The sequence below is a fragment of the Amyelois transitella genome, chromosome 16 (genome assembly GCF_032362555.1).
Source record: "Amyelois transitella isolate CPQ chromosome 16, ilAmyTran1.1, whole genome shotgun sequence".
NCBI classification, from domain to species: Eukaryota; Metazoa; Arthropoda; class Insecta; order Lepidoptera; family Pyralidae; genus Amyelois; species Amyelois transitella.
Genome location: NC_083519.1, coordinates 6276930 through 6294682, shown reverse-complemented (window position 1 = coordinate 6294682; position 17753 = coordinate 6276930). Strand labels below are relative to the sequence as shown.

General features: G+C 45.0%; 2 protein-coding genes across 4 annotated transcripts in view; one reads left to right on the top strand and one right to left on the bottom strand.

Annotated features, from left to right (window-relative positions):
• The window catches only part of LOC106129619 (dynein heavy chain, cytoplasmic), a 49065-nt gene extending 46193 nt beyond the window's left edge, over window positions 1–2872 (top strand). For all 3 annotated transcript variants that reach the window (XM_060948556.1, XM_060948554.1, XM_060948555.1), the window contains 5 exons: window positions 69–197; window positions 621–818; window positions 1277–1387; window positions 1745–1908; window positions 2284–2872. In XM_060948556.1, the coding sequence (XP_060804539.1) occupies window positions 69–197; window positions 621–818; window positions 1277–1387; window positions 1745–1908; window positions 2284–2452 (771 nt within the window). In that variant the 3' untranslated portion in view covers window positions 2453–2872. The remainder of the gene's footprint in view (window positions 1–68; window positions 198–620; window positions 819–1276; window positions 1388–1744; window positions 1909–2283) is intronic.
• Window positions 2873–2933: 61 nt separating this feature from the next.
• On the bottom strand, window positions 2934–17379 carry LOC106129617 (ADAM 17-like protease). Its single transcript, XM_013328219.2, has 17 exons — window positions 17144–17379; window positions 16653–16892; window positions 16040–16161; window positions 15541–15679; window positions 14716–14972; window positions 14576–14635; window positions 14234–14368; window positions 13811–13949; window positions 12468–12703; window positions 11669–11807; window positions 11090–11159; window positions 10390–10516; window positions 5388–5499; window positions 4864–4979; window positions 4411–4566; window positions 3184–3293; window positions 2934–3049 (listed from the first exon to the last, which is right to left on the bottom strand). The coding sequence occupies exons 1-17, from the start codon at window positions 17208–17210 to the stop codon at window positions 3004–3006; spliced, it is 2271 nt and encodes a 756-aa protein (XP_013183673.1). The 5' UTR covers window positions 17211–17379; the 3' UTR covers window positions 2934–3003.
• Window positions 17380–17753: the final 374 nt, after the last annotated feature.

Here is a 17753-nt window from a genome sequence, read left to right as displayed (position 1 = left end):
AATGTATATAATTTATAATATTGATAATATTGAAAATTTAAATATGTATAATATTGATATTTGTATAGACACTGCGTCGCACGGTGGAGAACATCAAGGACCCGCTGTACCGGTTCTTCGAGCGCGAAGTGGCGGCCGGCGCGGCTCTACTGCAGCAAGTTCTGCACGACCTCACCAATGTTATCGCCATCTGCCAGGTACTGCAGTATAACTCGAATTTTTTGTATGTGTACGTGTATCGGAATAAGAAAATGTAGACAAACGCACCTTGATAAAGGTCACAAGTATTTGGTTTGTAGATCAGGAATTCAAATTCAAAAACTTAAGTGCTCTATTTACGTACGAAATATTCAAAAGAAAATATTTTAGAAGCTTTGTTGTCAAATGCACAATTTTTGTAGTGGTTGTTTGAATAAAATTTTAATCGGAATCAAATTCAAATTTAATGATACCCGATCAGAAAACCTAATATGGAATCTGAAAATTGGTGTCAAGACGAGTCAACTAACTAGCTTGGGATATAGTGTAAAAAATTGATTAAATTTGATGAATCAAGGAGAGATGCAATTTCAATTTGAATCGCAATCACATGGGAGTAACCCCGTTATTGTTGTCCGCAGGGCTCAATGAAGCAGACGAACGAGACCCGCGCCATGGTGGGCGCGCTGGTGCGCGGCATGCTGCCGGGCTCGTGGCGGCGCTACGCGGTGGCGCGCGGCTGCACGGTGCAGCAGTGGGTGCTGGACTTCGCGCACCGCGTGGCGCAGCTCGCCACCGTGTCGGCCGCCGTGGCGCAGCAGGGCGCCAAGCGGCTGCAGGTCAGGCTCGAGCTCACACCAACACCATTCGTATCGATCTCATTCTACTCCCGGCATCGGCTCGGGGTGTATAATGAGCAGAGATCGGAATAGGTAGATTGAATTGGGGTCAATGAACTGAAACGTATATATTAATATGGACATGCCTCCGGGATTGCGGGATTTGTAAATTATTAAGATTTTTTCCGGAATTTTTGCAAGTGGGATGAAGAATATATTAGTGGTAGCTGTTTTCCCCCGACTTCATTCACGTAAATTTTAGTCCTATGTTACCCGCGGACAATGTAGTTTACTGTAAGTGTAAGTACTGAAATGGAATCCCGGAAAATACCCGGCTTATCCATGTTATGCGTTCTATGGTAATTCATGATGCAAGTACATAAAATCAATTTACCTATTCCGATATCTGATAATGAGTGATGTAAGTGAAATTAAGTTAATAATTCTTACTTTCACAGAGTATCCCGGTGTGGCTGGGCGGCTTGCTGAACCCCGAGGCGTACATCACGGCCACTCGCCAGTGCGTGGCGCAGGCTAACTCGTGGTCCCTTGAAGAACTGCATTTGCAGGTATAATTCCTTTGTTCTTTAGTAACCTACGCTTTTTAGACGCTTACCGCAATGCAGATATTATCACGCTAATTATTTTTATGGCATTTACCCCTCAAAATACTTGAGTGGAGTTTTGGATGTTTGTGACTCTTTCACGCCTCTTACTCGTTAACGGAAGTTATCAAGCTGAAATTTCGATAATTCTAAATTATATATTCAAAAAGGTCCCCGGAAATGTTTCCTTTTATTTTTGAGTGGCAATCTTATTTATCTCGGGATCAAAGATTAATCCGAAACCTTTAATAAGGAACAAAGTCTAACATAAAACTAATTGTAAGGTCAAAGTAATAAAATAATCTTTATTTGTTTCCGCAGGTGACGATCCCAGACCCGGGCTCGCCGGCCGACGCGTCGCAAACGGAGTGGTCGTTCACGGTCACCGACCTCAAGCTGCAGGGCGCCACAGTGAAGGGCAACCGGCTTCTCCTCACCAACACCATCATGGTGGACTTGCCTCTCACCGTGCTCACTTGGATTCGGTGAGGATCACTTTTTATTACAGCTAATGTTTGGTTTTTATTCTTATAATTTTTTTATTTCATTAATCGCATCATACAGAAAACCACATCATTAAAATTAAGAAAACAACCTCAAACAAACATACATAACATAATCACGTCTATGTCCCTTGCGGGGTAGACAGAGCCAACAGTCTTGAAAAGACTTAGGCCACGTTCCGCTATTTGATTGTTCGTCTGCTAATTAAGATTCAAATAGTGATCGGTTACTAGCCCATCTTCACCATCTTTAGTACCTCATACTAATGTGTCGGAACCAATTAATGTCGTTCGGTCTCTCTCATCATTCTCCTGATGTTCAACTATGTATTACCGTTAATATTTCATTTGTTCCAGCGGTTCTGAGCCAGCTAGCGCGGGTCAATCCCTGACCCTGCCTGTGTACCTAAACAGCGCGCGCTCGGAGTTGCTGTTCACGGTGCGACTCCCCATCGCGCCGGCGCAGGAGCCGCACGCCTTCTACGAGCGCGGCGTCGCACTTCTCACGTCCACTGCGCTCAACTAAACTTATAGTTGATACTGCAGCCTTAATCGCACTTTTACCCCTTATATTAAAGCGCCTTTTTTGATCGTTTTCTTTTACAGCGATCTTCTTCAGTTACTGCTACTGCGCTACACGTTATGTGGATATATAGATTTCAACAAAACAATTCCTTATAGCGTTCCTCTAGTGAGGTTAGCATTGTTCACTCAGATCTATCACGCTGGACTAATTTTCACATAAAACTACACACTATAACATATGGAGGTTAACAGTATTCACAAAGTTTGTTATAATAAAAATATGGGTTAGTTTCATGAAGAGATTTATTGAGTGCGATCAAAATTGTATACTCGTGCGTTTAACGCATTACATAAGCTTGATATTGTTTAAACTTATTTACTGTTTATCTAACAAGCAAATAAATATTTATTGGAGCTAAAATTCCGTTTTATTCATAGTTCCCAAAGAAACCAACTTTGAATTTAAGTATTAATTGAAACTATTATTAAGTTAAATATTTTATTAATATTTCACTAAATCTTACACTTAAACTAAGTCTGACTAGACTGATTTCACTGATGGTTTCTGTTCATCCCTGGAGGCTGCTGCTTCGGTAATCTGGTGACAAAATTTTAAAGTAACTTGCATTACACAGGAATCCTTGAGACATAGTTGAACTGTATGTTCATCAAAATGAATAAGTTTTGTGTGTTTGATTTAATTTTAACGTATACTTTTAGCATAAAAATTACCTAGTACAAATAATCTTCTGCGGTGATGATGAGTAAACGTAGTCGGAGCTTCTTTCCCAGTCGGCCCGCTTCTGGTACTGACTCTGACGACGCCTGTCCACGTAACTTATCTGGCAATTACACCAAATATTACAATTTCAGGGCCCTTACGCACTAGCGGCTAACCGCGGGGGCGGCTAACCGCGCGGCTAGCCGCTTTTCCAGTTTAATATGCAACCGCTTATGATCGTACGCACTAAACCGCCACAAAATTTCAACCGCGGCGGTTGAATGGAGGGCCGCGGCCCGCTTCGCGGCTAGCCGCCATCTTGTGTATACGCACTGGCGGTTAGTTTGCGGCGAGCCGCCGGTGAAGTATGCACGTGTTTTGAGTTGCGCAGCCATGAACTTCGACACAGAGAAATTCATTGTTGAAATTCAACAACGAGAAGCTATTTGGAATTGTGAAGGAGCAGTTTATAAGAATAGAGATTTAAAACGGAAACAGTGGGAAGAATTAGTAGATATTTTTGGAAAAGAAGAGATGACAACAGAGGCAAAATAAATAATTTTCAAAATTCGGGAGTAAAAATAAATAACACAAGCTATCTCGACGGCGTCCATTTTATTTATGGGCCACGCGCCTTCGAGCGGTCCAACCGCTTAACGCGGTTTCATCGCGGCTGACCGCTATGGCGGCCAACCGCGAAGAAACCGCGTTAAGCGGTTGGACCGCTCGAGTCTAACCGCCTAGCGGCCAACCGCTAGTGCGTTAGGGCCCTCAATTGTAAATAAAGTATAGTCATTAAAATTCTCACGGAAGTATAAATCACAGGACAAATATTTTCATACTTATATTATAGAGAAGATTCGTATTTTTATTTGAATAGAATAAACTAAAAAACTACTGCGGGTCAGTATGAAGAAAATTTAATCAGGAGTAACTGAGGCAAATTCATTTATTTCTTGAAATTCTCACAAAAGTAAAGAAAAGACCCGAGAATACATAGTAATAAAGGAGTAATAAGGCACTGGGCATATGTAATATAGAATTTAATTATATTTTTTACACGAAATATGTACCACAAATTCAAATCAATCAAATGTACCAAAACCGATAATGCCAAATCTAGTGAAGGTACCACCCTAAATAATAAAATAAATCATCAAAATAATAATGAAAAGGTTTTGCCTCTAGTGGGGCGTTTGGTGACAAACGCCAACTTTATGAATTCAGTGTATACTCACGATACAACTGACGGGTATCCATATGAGCGCGGTGACGAGCACGACCACGCCCACGATGTTGTCCCGCAGGAACCCCAGCACGTTGTTGATGTTGATGTCCTCGATGATGTCCCAGAATCGCTCCACCACGTCTTGGATCGTCTTCTCGCACACGCCCTGAATTTGTCAAATTTATTATTTTGTTCCAGTTACGAAATAGGGAGATCATTGCTCAATCTTTTTTAAAACTCATCCCAAAAAGAAAGACGTTATGCAGTTGTCAAAAACAATAACTAAACTAAGCTTAAAGTAGTTATCAATTAGGTTTTAAGATCGAGCTTTCTTTTTCATACACATTCAAACGTATTCCTAAAAGTAGCCCAGTGTAAAAGTAAAGTAATAGTTTCATATTATTTGACAAGTCTACGATCTGCTACGAATACGTTTTAACATTTCTACAAATCATTTGGTCACCTTATTGCAGAACCCTTGTATACAAGGCGTGCCGTCGGGCAGGATGTCGTTGTGCGCCACCGGGAAACACGTCTTGTTGAGGCTCTTGCGGCAGCAGCGCTTGCACGCGTCCGCCACTGGAAACATTTATAACTTCGCGTTATATCATTATATGTACCTATCGTGCGAAAAACTATCGTTGTGCTGTTTCACATCATATTAAAACAACGAATGCATGAACAATTACTTCTCTCATAATAAATAATTAGATGGCTAAATATTATAAATACAATAAAAATATATACAGAAGGAGAAGGGCTTAGACGAACGTATATAGAAATCCTAGTGTGGCAGACAATGTTACTGTTTAATGTAACTTGTTTTATGATTTGAATTAATGTTTCTATTTGTATATTGATCAAATCGCGGACATCCTATCACACATCTTTTAGGCGCCAGGAATCGTGGCAAGTGGACAAATGTAGTTTCTGCGACTCCACTGAGAAAGAAACATTGGTATGTACGTTGAGATAAATGATAGTTACCGATATCGCACATGCAGCTGTGCATGCCCTGAGTCTCGCAGTAGGGCACGCACGAGCCGTTGCGGCAGCGCCCGCGCTCCGCGCACTCGTGCTCGTCCGCGATCGCCGGCGCCTGCGGAAGCGGAGTTACGGCGGTCAACAAAACATTGCTAGTGTAAACATAACAATTTACAACTAATTATTTTGTTAGAAAGAACTTACGAACATAATTTATTTCCGAACGGGACTGCTAAGACTGTACATACATAATATTATGCCTGTTTGCCATTGGGGTAGGCAGAGACTATGGATTTCCATTTGCTATGATCCCTTCACACTTCTCCCGCTTCCTTCGGAGTGCGCAGTCAGTAACAGTATGTAACCTTGGGGCAGTCAGCGGAGACGCCGTTGCAGGTGGCCTCGCCCTCGCAGGCGGAGTGCGCAGTCAGTAACAGTATGTAACCTTGGGGCAGTCAGCGGAGACGCCGTTGCAGGTGGCCTCGCCCTCGCAGGCGGAGTGCGCAGTCAGTAACAGTATGTAACCTTGGGGCAGTCAGCGGAGACGCCGTTGCAGGTGGCCTCGCCCTCGCAGGCGGAGTGCGCAGTCAGTAACAGTATGTAACCTTGGGGCAGTCAGCGGAGACGCCGTTGCAGGTGGCCTCGCCCTCGCAGGCGGAGTGCGCAGTCAGTAACAGTATGTAACCTTGGGGCAGTCAGCGGAGACGCCGTTGCAGGTGGCCTCGCCCTCGCAGGCGGAGTGCGCAGTCAGTAACAGTATGTAACCTTGGGGCAGTCAGCGGAGACGCCGTTGCAGGTGGCCTCGCCCTCGCAGGCGGAGTGCGCAGTCAGTAACAGTATGTAACCTTGGGGCAGTCAGCGGAGACGCCGTTGCAGGTGGCCTCGCCCTCGCAGGCGGAGTGCGCAGTCAGTAACAGTATGTAACCTTGGGGCAGTCAGCGGAGACGCCGTTGCAGGTGGCCTCGCCCTCGCAGGCGGAGTGCGCAGTCAGTAACAGTATGTAACCTTGGGGCAGTCAGCGGAGACGCCGTTGCAGGTGGCCTCGCCCTCGCAGGCGGAGTGCGCAGTCAGTAACAGTATGTAACCTTGGGGCAGTCAGCGGAGACGCCGTTGCAGGTGGCCTCGCCCTCGCAGGCGGAGTGCGCAGTCAGTAACAGTATGTAACCTTGGGGCAGTCAGCGGAGACGCCGTTGCAGGTGGCCTCGCCCTCGCAGGCGGAGTGCGCAGTCAGTAACAGTATGTAACCTTGGGGCAGTCAGCGGAGACGCCGTTGCAGGTGGCCTCGCCCTCGCAGGCGGAGTGCGCAGTCAGTAACAGTATGTAACCTTGGGGCAGTCAGCGGAGACGCCGTTGCAGGTGGCCTCGCCCTCGCAGGCGGAGTGCGCAGTCAGTAACAGTATGTAACCTTGGGGCAGTCAGCGGAGACGCCGTTGCAGGTGGCCTCGCCCTCGCAGGCGGAGTGCGCAGTCAGTAACAGTATGTAACCTTGGGGCAGTCAGCGGAGACGCCGTTGCAGGTGGCCTCGCCCTCGCAGGCGGAGTGCGCAGTCAGTAACAGTATGTAACCTTGGGGCAGTCAGCGGAGACGCCGTTGCAGGTGGCCTCGCCCTCGCAGGCGGAGTGCGCAGTCAGTAACAGTATGTAACCTTGGGGCAGTCAGCGGAGACGCCGTTGCAGGTGGCCTCGCCCTCGCAGGCGGAGTGCGCAGTCAGTAACAGTATGTAACCTTGGGGCAGTCAGCGGAGACGCCGTTGCAGGTGGCCTCGCCCTCGCAGGCGGAGTGCGCAGTCAGTAACAGTATGTAACCTTGGGGCAGTCAGCGGAGACGCCGTTGCAGGTGGCCTCGCCCTCGCAGGCGGAGTGCGCAGTCAGTAACAGTATGTAACCTTGGGGCAGTCAGCGGAGACGCCGTTGCAGGTGGCCTCGCCCTCGCAGGCGGAGTGCGCAGTCAGTAACAGTATGTAACCTTGGGGCAGTCAGCGGAGACGCCGTTGCAGGTGGCCTCGCCCTCGCAGGCGGAGTGCGCAGTCAGTAACAGTATGTAACCTTGGGGCAGTCAGCGGAGACGCCGTTGCAGGTGGCCTCGCCCTCGCAGGCGGAGTGCGCAGTCAGTAACAGTATGTAACCTTGGGGCAGTCAGCGGAGACGCCGTTGCAGGTGGCCTCGCCCTCGCAGGCGGAGTGCGCAGTCAGTAACAGTATGTAACCTTGGGGCAGTCAGCGGAGACGCCGTTGCAGGTGGCCTCGCCCTCGCAGGCGGAGTGCGCAGTCAGTAACAGTATGTAACCTTGGGGCAGTCAGCGGAGACGCCGTTGCAGGTGGCCTCGCCCTCGCAGGCGGAGTGCGCAGTCAGTAACAGTATGTAACCTTGGGGCAGTCAGCGGAGACGCCGTTGCAGGTGGCCTCGCCCTCGCAGGCGGAGTGCGCAGTCAGTAACAGTATGTAACCTTGGGGCAGTCAGCGGAGACGCCGTTGCAGGTGGCCTCGCCCTCGCAGGCGGAGTGCGCAGTCAGTAACAGTATGTAACCTTGGGGCAGTCAGCGGAGACGCCGTTGCAGGTGGCCTCGCCCTCGCAGGCGGAGTGCGCAGTCAGTAACAGTATGTAACCTTGGGGCAGTCAGCGGAGACGCCGTTGCAGGTGGCCTCGCCCTCGCAGGCGGAGTGCGCAGTCAGTAACAGTATGTAACCTTGGGGCAGTCAGCGGAGACGCCGTTGCAGGTGGCCTCGCCCTCGCAGGCGGAGTGCGCAGTCAGTAACAGTATGTAACCTTGGGGCAGTCAGCGGAGACGCCGTTGCAGGTGGCCTCGCCCTCGCAGGCGGAGTGCGCAGTCAGTAACAGTATGTAACCTTGGGGCAGTCAGCGGAGACGCCGTTGCAGGTGGCCTCGCCCTCGCAGGCGGAGTGCGCAGTCAGTAACAGTATGTAACCTTGGGGCAGTCAGCGGAGACGCCGTTGCAGGTGGCCTCGCCCTCGCAGGCGGAGTGCGCAGTCAGTAACAGTATGTAACCTTGGGGCAGTCAGCGGAGACGCCGTTGCAGGTGGCCTCGCCCTCGCAGGCGGAGTGCGCAGTCAGTAACAGTATGTAACCTTGGGGCAGTCAGCGGAGACGCCGTTGCAGGTGGCCTCGCCCTCGCAGGCGGAGTGCGCAGTCAGTAACAGTATGTAACCTTGGGGCAGTCAGCGGAGACGCCGTTGCAGGTGGCCTCGCCCTCGCAGGCGGAGTGCGCAGTCAGTAACAGTATGTAACCTTGGGGCAGTCAGCGGAGACGCCGTTGCAGGTGGCCTCGCCCTCGCAGGCGGAGTGCGCAGTCAGTAACAGTATGTAACCTTGGGGCAGTCAGCGGAGACGCCGTTGCAGGTGGCCTCGCCCTCGCAGGCGGAGTGCGCAGTCAGTAACAGTATGTAACCTTGGGGCAGTCAGCGGAGACGCCGTTGCAGGTGGCCTCGCCCTCGCAGGCGGAGTGCGCAGTCAGTAACAGTATGTAACCTTGGGGCAGTCAGCGGAGACGCCGTTGCAGGTGGCCTCGCCCTCGCAGGCGGAGTGCGCAGTCAGTAACAGTATGTAACCTTGGGGCAGTCAGCGGAGACGCCGTTGCAGGTGGCCTCGCCCTCGCAGGCGGAGTGCGCAGTCAGTAACAGTATGTAACCTTGGGGCAGTCAGCGGAGACGCCGTTGCAGGTGGCCTCGCCCTCGCAGGCGGAGTGCGCAGTCAGTAACAGTATGTAACCTTGGGGCAGTCAGCGGAGACGCCGTTGCAGGTGGCCTCGCCCTCGCAGGCGGAGTGCGCAGTCAGTAACAGTATGTAACCTTGGGGCAGTCAGCGGAGACGCCGTTGCAGGTGGCCTCGCCCTCGCAGGCGGAGTGCGCAGTCAGTAACAGTATGTAACCTTGGGGCAGTCAGCGGAGACGCCGTTGCAGGTGGCCTCGCCCTCGCAGGCGGAGTGCGCAGTCAGTAACAGTATGTAACCTTGGGGCAGTCAGCGGAGACGCCGTTGCAGGTGGCCTCGCCCTCGCAGGCGGAGTGCGCAGTCAGTAACAGTATGTAACCTTGGGGCAGTCAGCGGAGACGCCGTTGCAGGTGGCCTCGCCCTCGCAGGCGGAGTGCGCAGTCAGTAACAGTATGTAACCTTGGGGCAGTCAGCGGAGACGCCGTTGCAGGTGGCCTCGCCCTCGCAGGCGGAGTGCGCAGTCAGTAACAGTATGTAACCTTGGGGCAGTCAGCGGAGACGCCGTTGCAGGTGGCCTCGCCCTCGCAGGCGGAGTGCGCAGTCAGTAACAGTATGTAACCTTGGGGCAGTCAGCGGAGACGCCGTTGCAGGTGGCCTCGCCCTCGCAGGCGGAGTGCGCAGTCAGTAACAGTATGTAACCTTGGGGCAGTCAGCGGAGACGCCGTTGCAGGTGGCCTCGCCCTCGCAGGCGGAGTGCGCAGTCAGTAACAGTATGTAACCTTGGGGCAGTCAGCGGAGACGCCGTTGCAGGTGGCCTCGCCCTCGCAGGCGGAGTGCGCAGTCAGTAACAGTATGTAACCTTGGGGCAGTCAGCGGAGACGCCGTTGCAGGTGGCCTCGCCCTCGCAGGCGGAGTGCGCAGTCAGTAACAGTATGTAACCTTGGGGCAGTCAGCGGAGACGCCGTTGCAGGTGGCCTCGCCCTCGCAGGCGGAGTGCGCAGTCAGTAACAGTATGTAACCTTGGGGCAGTCAGCGGAGACGCCGTTGCAGGTGGCCTCGCCCTCGCAGGCGGAGTGCGCAGTCAGTAACAGTATGTAACCTTGGGGCAGTCAGCGGAGACGCCGTTGCAGGTGGCCTCGCCCTCGCAGGCGGAGTGCGCAGTCAGTAACAGTATGTAACCTTGGGGCAGTCAGCGGAGACGCCGTTGCAGGTGGCCTCGCCCTCGCAGGCGGAGTGCGCAGTCAGTAACAGTATGTAACCTTGGGGCAGTCAGCGGAGACGCCGTTGCAGGTGGCCTCGCCCTCGCAGGCGGAGTGCGCAGTCAGTAACAGTATGTAACCTTGGGGCAGTCAGCGGAGACGCCGTTGCAGGTGGCCTCGCCCTCGCAGGCGGAGTGCGCAGCCTCGCGGCACACGAGGCCGGGCGGCGCGAACACGCACCCCGCGCAGCACGGCGAGTTCTTGTCGCTGAACACACACACACATACAGAGATAACCAGATAGTTGAAAGTTACTGATGAATTTATATCCTACACACAAATATAACAAACTACCGGCCTGCCACGACTTCGCCAGTGGTACATACACGGCCTATAACCCTTCGTGCGAAATTCCGACAGGCACTTGGCCGGTTTTTAATATTCGTATAATCTTTTTTACTTCTTATTTGCATATTTATAACAAATAAATTTATGAACTTTTTACTGACGTTATTGAAATCTTATACGGGTTATATATACGTTTGGGAGTCCCATCATTCTCCTAAATTTAGTACCGGTTGCGTCCTCACCTCTTAGGAAATAAGCCCGGAGTGCACCTATGGCCCGCGGTAAGGAATTAGGTATATCATTTTTTACACAAATCCTTTGCCTCAAGATATTTTCCCTCTCCGTAAAAGCATCAGTTAGCACTCAAACTAAGGTACATAACTGTTAAAAAAGAATGATCAATGTTACGTCGCAACTGATAGTTGTGACAATATGACATTTCTTTTATTCTGATTTCTATAACGTTATCTTATAAATTCTATAAAATAATTACCTGCAAACAGCTCCCTGGCCTTTCCTCAGCTTGCAATTTTTATCGCAACACATGTCGTTGTCCTCGGTACCTGAAAATTAAACAATTATTTCTGACAATTTAATTTTACATTATTTTGTTTGCGTGTGTTATAGTAGCATACATACTTATATCACGTCGAACATATATTTATTTCAAACTTTATTGCACAAAAAAATGTACAAAGGGTGGACTTAATACTATTTGGCATTCTATACCAGCTGACCAAACAGAAAATCTTTAAAAATATAATAACTAAATTCATCAAATCCTTGAGAGGTAGATAAAGTAGAAGACAGTAACGAGAAGACAAGTTGAAAATTATTTAAAAATACAGATTACATAGATGTGTATAAGATACTTAAGAAACTTGGGATTCTTTTTTAGGCGATGGGTTAGCAACCTGTCACTATTTGAATTTCAATTCTATCATTTAGCCAAATTGCTGAACGTGGCCAGTCTTATCAAGACTGTTGGCTCTGTCTACCCCGCAAGAGATATGGACGTGACCATATGTATGTATGTGTATAAGAGCGGAGAGAGGAGTGCAGTGTGAGTTACCGAGCAGGCCGGCGTCGCACTCCTCGCCGCCCTCGACGCGCAGGTTGCCGCAGAAGCTCTCCTCGGGCTCGGAGAAGCAGCGCCCCGACTTGGCCTGCAGCACCTTGCGGATCGAGCGCAGGCTGCACGGGGAGAAACGCTACGGGGGACATAATATCCTCTTTCTATACATTCACAGTATTAAACGTACAGCCTCTTTTATTAGTAACTAGCTTTCGTCCACGACTTTGCCCGCATGCAATTCCTTCATCATTTTCCATACTCATATGGAGTACTTTCCATATAATATTAAGTTGAAATTGGATTGCGATTATCTTATTTATCTTAAATATAAATGTAGTAAAAGGCGACTAAGGGATAGAGTTATAAGCTTGTGATTATTTCGTTGGTGATTGGGCTAGCAACCTGTCACTATTTGAATCTCAATGCCAAACAGCTGAATGTATTTTCAAGACTGTTGGCGCTGTCTACCCCGTAAGGGATATGTACGTAATTATATGTATGTATAAATATATAAACTTTTTTAAAATTCAAAATCATACCAGGCTAAATTTGTACTGAAATCGGTTTCCAAAATTCAATATCTACAAGTGTTAATGCTTATAACATTTAACATTTGCCTAGTCTTGCTAGTGCGGTTACGGATCTAGCTATCATATATACGTTTTGCAATCACTTGGCAATAATAAGTCTATCTTCATTGTACGATTCTTCATCAATTTTATTCTGAAAGTGGGATCTCTCATAGAACAAGTTAAAACAGAACAGACCTATCACTGAGTAAGAAAGTGTAAGTTACCTTGTTGTTGACGTCATAGCCGCTGACACTATACGTATACATGAGATAGGACCCGCCCTGGGAAGCAGCAGGAGAACACTCAGCCACGTCGGGGTCATGTTCAGATCCCCAATTGTGTCCGAACTCGTGCGCAGTCACGAGGTCCGCCTCGCGGGTGATCACGCGCTGCCCGTAATGGTTGCGGGACGAACTCAGACCAGAGTTCAGGTATAGGGTGTAGCCGTTCTTGAAGTATTCTGTTGTGTGGTAAACGATTTGTTGATAAATAAAGTAGTACTTCTCAGAGACAAAATATATTCAGTGTGAAATTTGTATGCAATGTTGAACAAGGTACACAGAAAGTTTTTTACACCTAAAGTACAGGTCAGAAATTACATTTTATAAGTATGAGATGAACATACGTTTAGGTAAATATAGTTATTATGAATGAATAAAAAGTCTTTTATGCATTTTATGTAAGACAACTTTCGAGTCAATAAAATAAAAAGAACAAAGAAACAAGAAGCAAAAACAATAAAAAGCAAAACACTCACACTATGCGCGAAAACATCTGAAAACGAAAACAAAAATATTAAAATAATAGTAAAATAACAAAGCAATAAAACTAAGAAAAGATATCTTGACTTAAATTATAATCTTGACAATTTTATGAAAATATCGGACACCCCAAGAATAACAGTATAAAATTTTATAAATAATAAGCACTTCCACATAATGCGACAACATGTTCTGAGCTGTTTAGATGAGTCTTTCCGTTTAACCCTTTTCATGCGACTGGCGTAATACTACGTTCAATCTAAAACCTTTTACCAACGCCTACCAATAATAAATGTAGCTGTCCTGTACGGTGAACTTGCGTTAAACGGCTGCAATGTATTCACTTATTACATGTATATGGTTGTTGTAAGCCCGCTAATAATTAATTAGTGTTATTAATAGTACCTGGTTGACCGAGCAGTGCTCAAAAAGACCATAAAAAAATAGTAAAAACAAAAAACTAATTTATAGATTCTTTCCCACGACGTGAAAACTGCTGGCTCTGTTTTTTTTTACTGTTTCAAAGCTGGAGTACCGACTCAGTAATTATTCACGTCAGTGACTAATTTGTCAATGGTTTCAAATGACATCAGTCTGTCCTTAAGGTGATAGACCTTCCACACATCAGATTCATGCCCGGACCAAATTTCATCCAGATTCATATTTTTTTACTCCGAAAACCTAATCATTATTTACCTTCTTCTGAATCGTGATAACAGAGAACAGTTCAGAGAATGGTAACCAGAGACACACAACTACACAGAATTATTGCGATGATTACTTTTTGTAAGATCTTTTTTTCATACCGGGTGTACAAATTCCACCAACGGAGTTTCTCCTAGGAGAACCGACGTACGCGAGTCCGAGAATGCCGCCCTCGAACTTGAGGTCGGTGAACAGGTGCGCCAGGCAGAAGTCCTTGTGCGAGTATTCGCGGCTGAATACCTACAACATATCAATCAACACCAATTTTGACAAAATTTTGGAATAAAGTTAAACTAGATCTTCAGGAAAAAAAAAAGGCTCCAAATATTCCTTAGAATATATTTAAAAATCTCAATTCCTACTCATTCCATATCTATCACTTGGAATAAAATACCAAAACAGGATTCCATTTAATCTGAACTAAACTGACAATTATAAATTAAGTCTTGACAAAATTGTGTGCAACTGGGAATACACTCAGACGATTATGTTAATTAAAATCTTGCACAAACAATATAGCTTACCTCAAGCAAATTCCTGACGTCCCATTTCTCCCGCACCATGTTGTAGTGCGCCTCGCCACCTCGCACCCGCGTCGGCTCAGAATGCACCAGGATCTTCTTTATCACAAACCCCATTCCTTTGAACCCGTCCATATCCTACATCAAACAGGAGAGAAAATATATAGCAAGAAGAGTATAAGGATTTTAAATTTCAATCATTTGGGTTGTTTAATTAGATAAACGCACTCAAGCACACGCATTCAAGGTTAATTCAATGACCAGTAATTCGCAAAAATTATTGTTACCTTAATAAAATTAATGATACCTTAAAAAGCTAATAATCTCTACAAACTCTAAACATACCTGACGATCTTGCCATACAGTATCATTGTATATTTTGTGCACTCTGTCAATGAGACTTATCTGGAACATATCAAATTTTTACATATTTATAAAACCACGTACATAAAATAACAAAACATAATGAGATCTGTTACACTTACTAAATAACTTATGGTTGTTTTTGTATTGCTGGCCCCCATTTCGTTGAAGAATCTGTAATCTGCCACGAGGAGTAGGGGGCATCTAGTTTTTGTTGGTGTATATTCATAATCACTTTGCCTTTTAACCCGTATCTTCATTTTCGATCCACTCTCATCAAACAAAGACTGATTCAAATATTTATACTTTTCCATTTGTTCTTGTTCTATTTCCAAATCCACTTCATCATCCTCATCTTGTTCTTCGTCAACATCTAATTCTAAAATTAAATTGTTATGAAAACTGTTCTTTGCTAGTCATATTTACATAACGAGTGAAGAACAGTTTTCTTAAAAAGTATGATTAATGTGGATGAAGCAATATAATTATAAAGAAATCATATAAAGATGTAAACTCTGACAATCCTTCCGGGAACAGAGGAGTGATACTAATATTATAAATGCGATAAGTTTGTTTGTTACCTCATTCATACACACAGTAAAATTACTGAACTGATTGTTATGAAATTTTGCATGCGAAAACTAGTATATGGGCAAATATTTAAGAATGGCTCAAATGAAAAATCGAATGTAATTGTGTTGTTGTTTATTTTTTGATTTGATATTTGCTCCTCAACTTTGAGGTGTTTTTTCATCACTTCTTGTAGAGAAACATTGGAAAGCCATCATTTTGTTTTAGTAAGACAAATTGTTCTCTTAGGTGATGAGCTACCAATTTGTCACTATTTGAATCATAGCTATGGCATGTTAGTTATGTCTACCCAATAAGTAATGAAGACCTAATAATGTGTGTAATGTATTTAAAAATATAAGTTTCCATTGAAATACCATGTCCATCTTTTACATAGCCACAAACTCGTGGCTTGCCATGCACATCTGCCGTATCAGACCAGCTAAACTGTATGTCAGAGGCGCGATACGTGATCATAGTCCGGTCGTCTAGGTGCGGCAAATGACGCCAAGATGGCTGTAAGAGTAAATTTACAATGTTATACATTATATATTCTTAGTTGTATTTTAAATTTGCTCAGGTGGATGGCTATTAGACCTCAAAAAGTTGTGAAAAAGACTAACTGCTCTGGTGATTTCGTGAATCTTACAACATGCACATTATTCCACATCCACATAATGAGATGGGTCTTATTTTCTGGAATAGCCCCAAACCATATAACTTGACATCACAGACATTCTAATAAAACAATTTTCTTAAATAAGTTTCTATAACTAGACCATTGTAACTTTCTCATGAATGACCTTTTCTTACAAGGTTTAAGTGATTAAACATTGCTGAACTTCTTTCCTTACTCAATAAATTAGTGTAGTTTACCTCTATATGATATGTGTCTTCTGGCAGATGAATGGCACCTGTTATCATGCCATCTTCCATGTGCAACTTAACATCAGAAGCAGTTTCTCCAAATACTCGGCCAGTGTAGAAATTATCACGATCTGTTATGATGAAATTACATTAGTACATTAAAAATAATAATTCAGTGTGGTGTGGTTCCCAGCACCAATACAAGAAAGAATAGGACCACTCCATATCTTTCCCATGGATGTCGTAAAAGGCGACTAAGGGATAAGCTTACAAACTTGGGATTCTTTTTTAAGGCGATGGGCTAGCAACCTGTCACTATTTGAATCTCAATTCTATCATTAAGCCAAATAGCTGAACGTGGTCATTCAGTCTTTTCAAGACTGTTGACTCTGTCTACTGCACCATATGCATGTATGTATGTATGTAATAATTCAGTATTTATCCATGCTATCAATCATTAAGAGTTCTTAGTTGCTTTGCCATTAAAACAACACCAAAAAGCTGCATCAATTACTGATTGCAAAGATACCTTGAAAAAATCTGAGAAAAAAAGAACATTCTCAATGCCAGGAGAGGAGGATAATGAAATGACAAAAAATAAAATATCCAAACAAAAACTTACCAACATGAATTGTACTTTCTTTTCCATCACCATCAACTTCATAAGCTTTGAAATTAGAATGCAAAACAGAGCTGTGTGGATGTAGAATCAGACGAAACTGTTTCCCATGAGTTTTGAAGTGTAATTCTTTGATAGTATTGTATGGATGATTAGACACCTTTGCACCTCGTTTCTCAATGTGGTGTGTAAAACTTGAGGCATGCAAAGTCTCAAAGTATTTTAAATTCTTGTGGATAGAGCCTACAAAAGAAAACCATAAGAATTAGTTGAGCTGACATAATGGTGTTTAATTTAAGCATTTTTAAAATCACATTAATCCAGCATCTATGATATTTTGTGATTCTAAGTATCAGTTCACACTATCAAAATTTAGTAGATAGGACAGCTATAATTGCCCAATTCATTAACTGTTTAAAAGGTCGAGCCTGTATCTGTTAGAGTAATAGACTATGTTTGTCCCATAGGCGAAACAGTTACAATTCATAACTTACATTTGCCATACAAAATACATATAAACAACCACAATGTAATGGCTAAAAGCCTCTTGATGGACACCATTTTAGAAAACTTATAAAAAAAATGTAATCAACCAAACAAACACAGATAAAAAGTATCAATAAGTTGTTTATTTTTGTGATACACAACCAAATCTGCAAATAGAATGGAAAATCCGTGAAAATCTAAAGTTTGTAGGGTGTTTATGTATTCCCTCCCATCAAATATAATCATCATGACAACATTGACAACTATCTGACAAACACAACAGACAACAGATATTAATTTTTAATGCAACAGACAAGCAATTTTATTTGTCAGGGATTTGATTTATACATGGATAATTAAATAATTGTTATTTTGTATTGACATTTTTAATATGTATCCTTTATATTAAATGGCAAAGCCTCCTCCGTACTAGGTTTCACTGAAAATCAGCGCATTGTGTAACCTCATCGTACACATGCATATGCTGGTGGAAACTCTTTTGGTCACATCATGTAATTTTTTTTATTTCTAAGATTATGAACAATTAAATGTTATGTACCTTTTGCGCCAAATAAAGACTTTTTTTCTTTCTTAAATACATTTTCAGTGTCGTGTGGT

Excerpts from the sequence above, each read along its gene's own strand:
- LOC106129617 (XM_013328219.2), bottom strand. The coding sequence starts at position 17,210 with ATGGTGTCCATCAAGAGGCTTTTAGCCATTACATTGTGGTTGTTTATA. Across the intron at positions 4,980-5,387 it reads CAGCTGCATGTGCGATATCG|TGGCGGACGCGTGCAAGCGC; the intron begins GTAACTATCATT and ends AAATGTTTCCAG. Across the intron at positions 3,050-3,183 it reads CAGAAGATTATTTGTACTAG|ATTACCGAAGCAGCAGCCTC; the intron begins GTAATTTTTATG and ends TTTTGTCACCAG.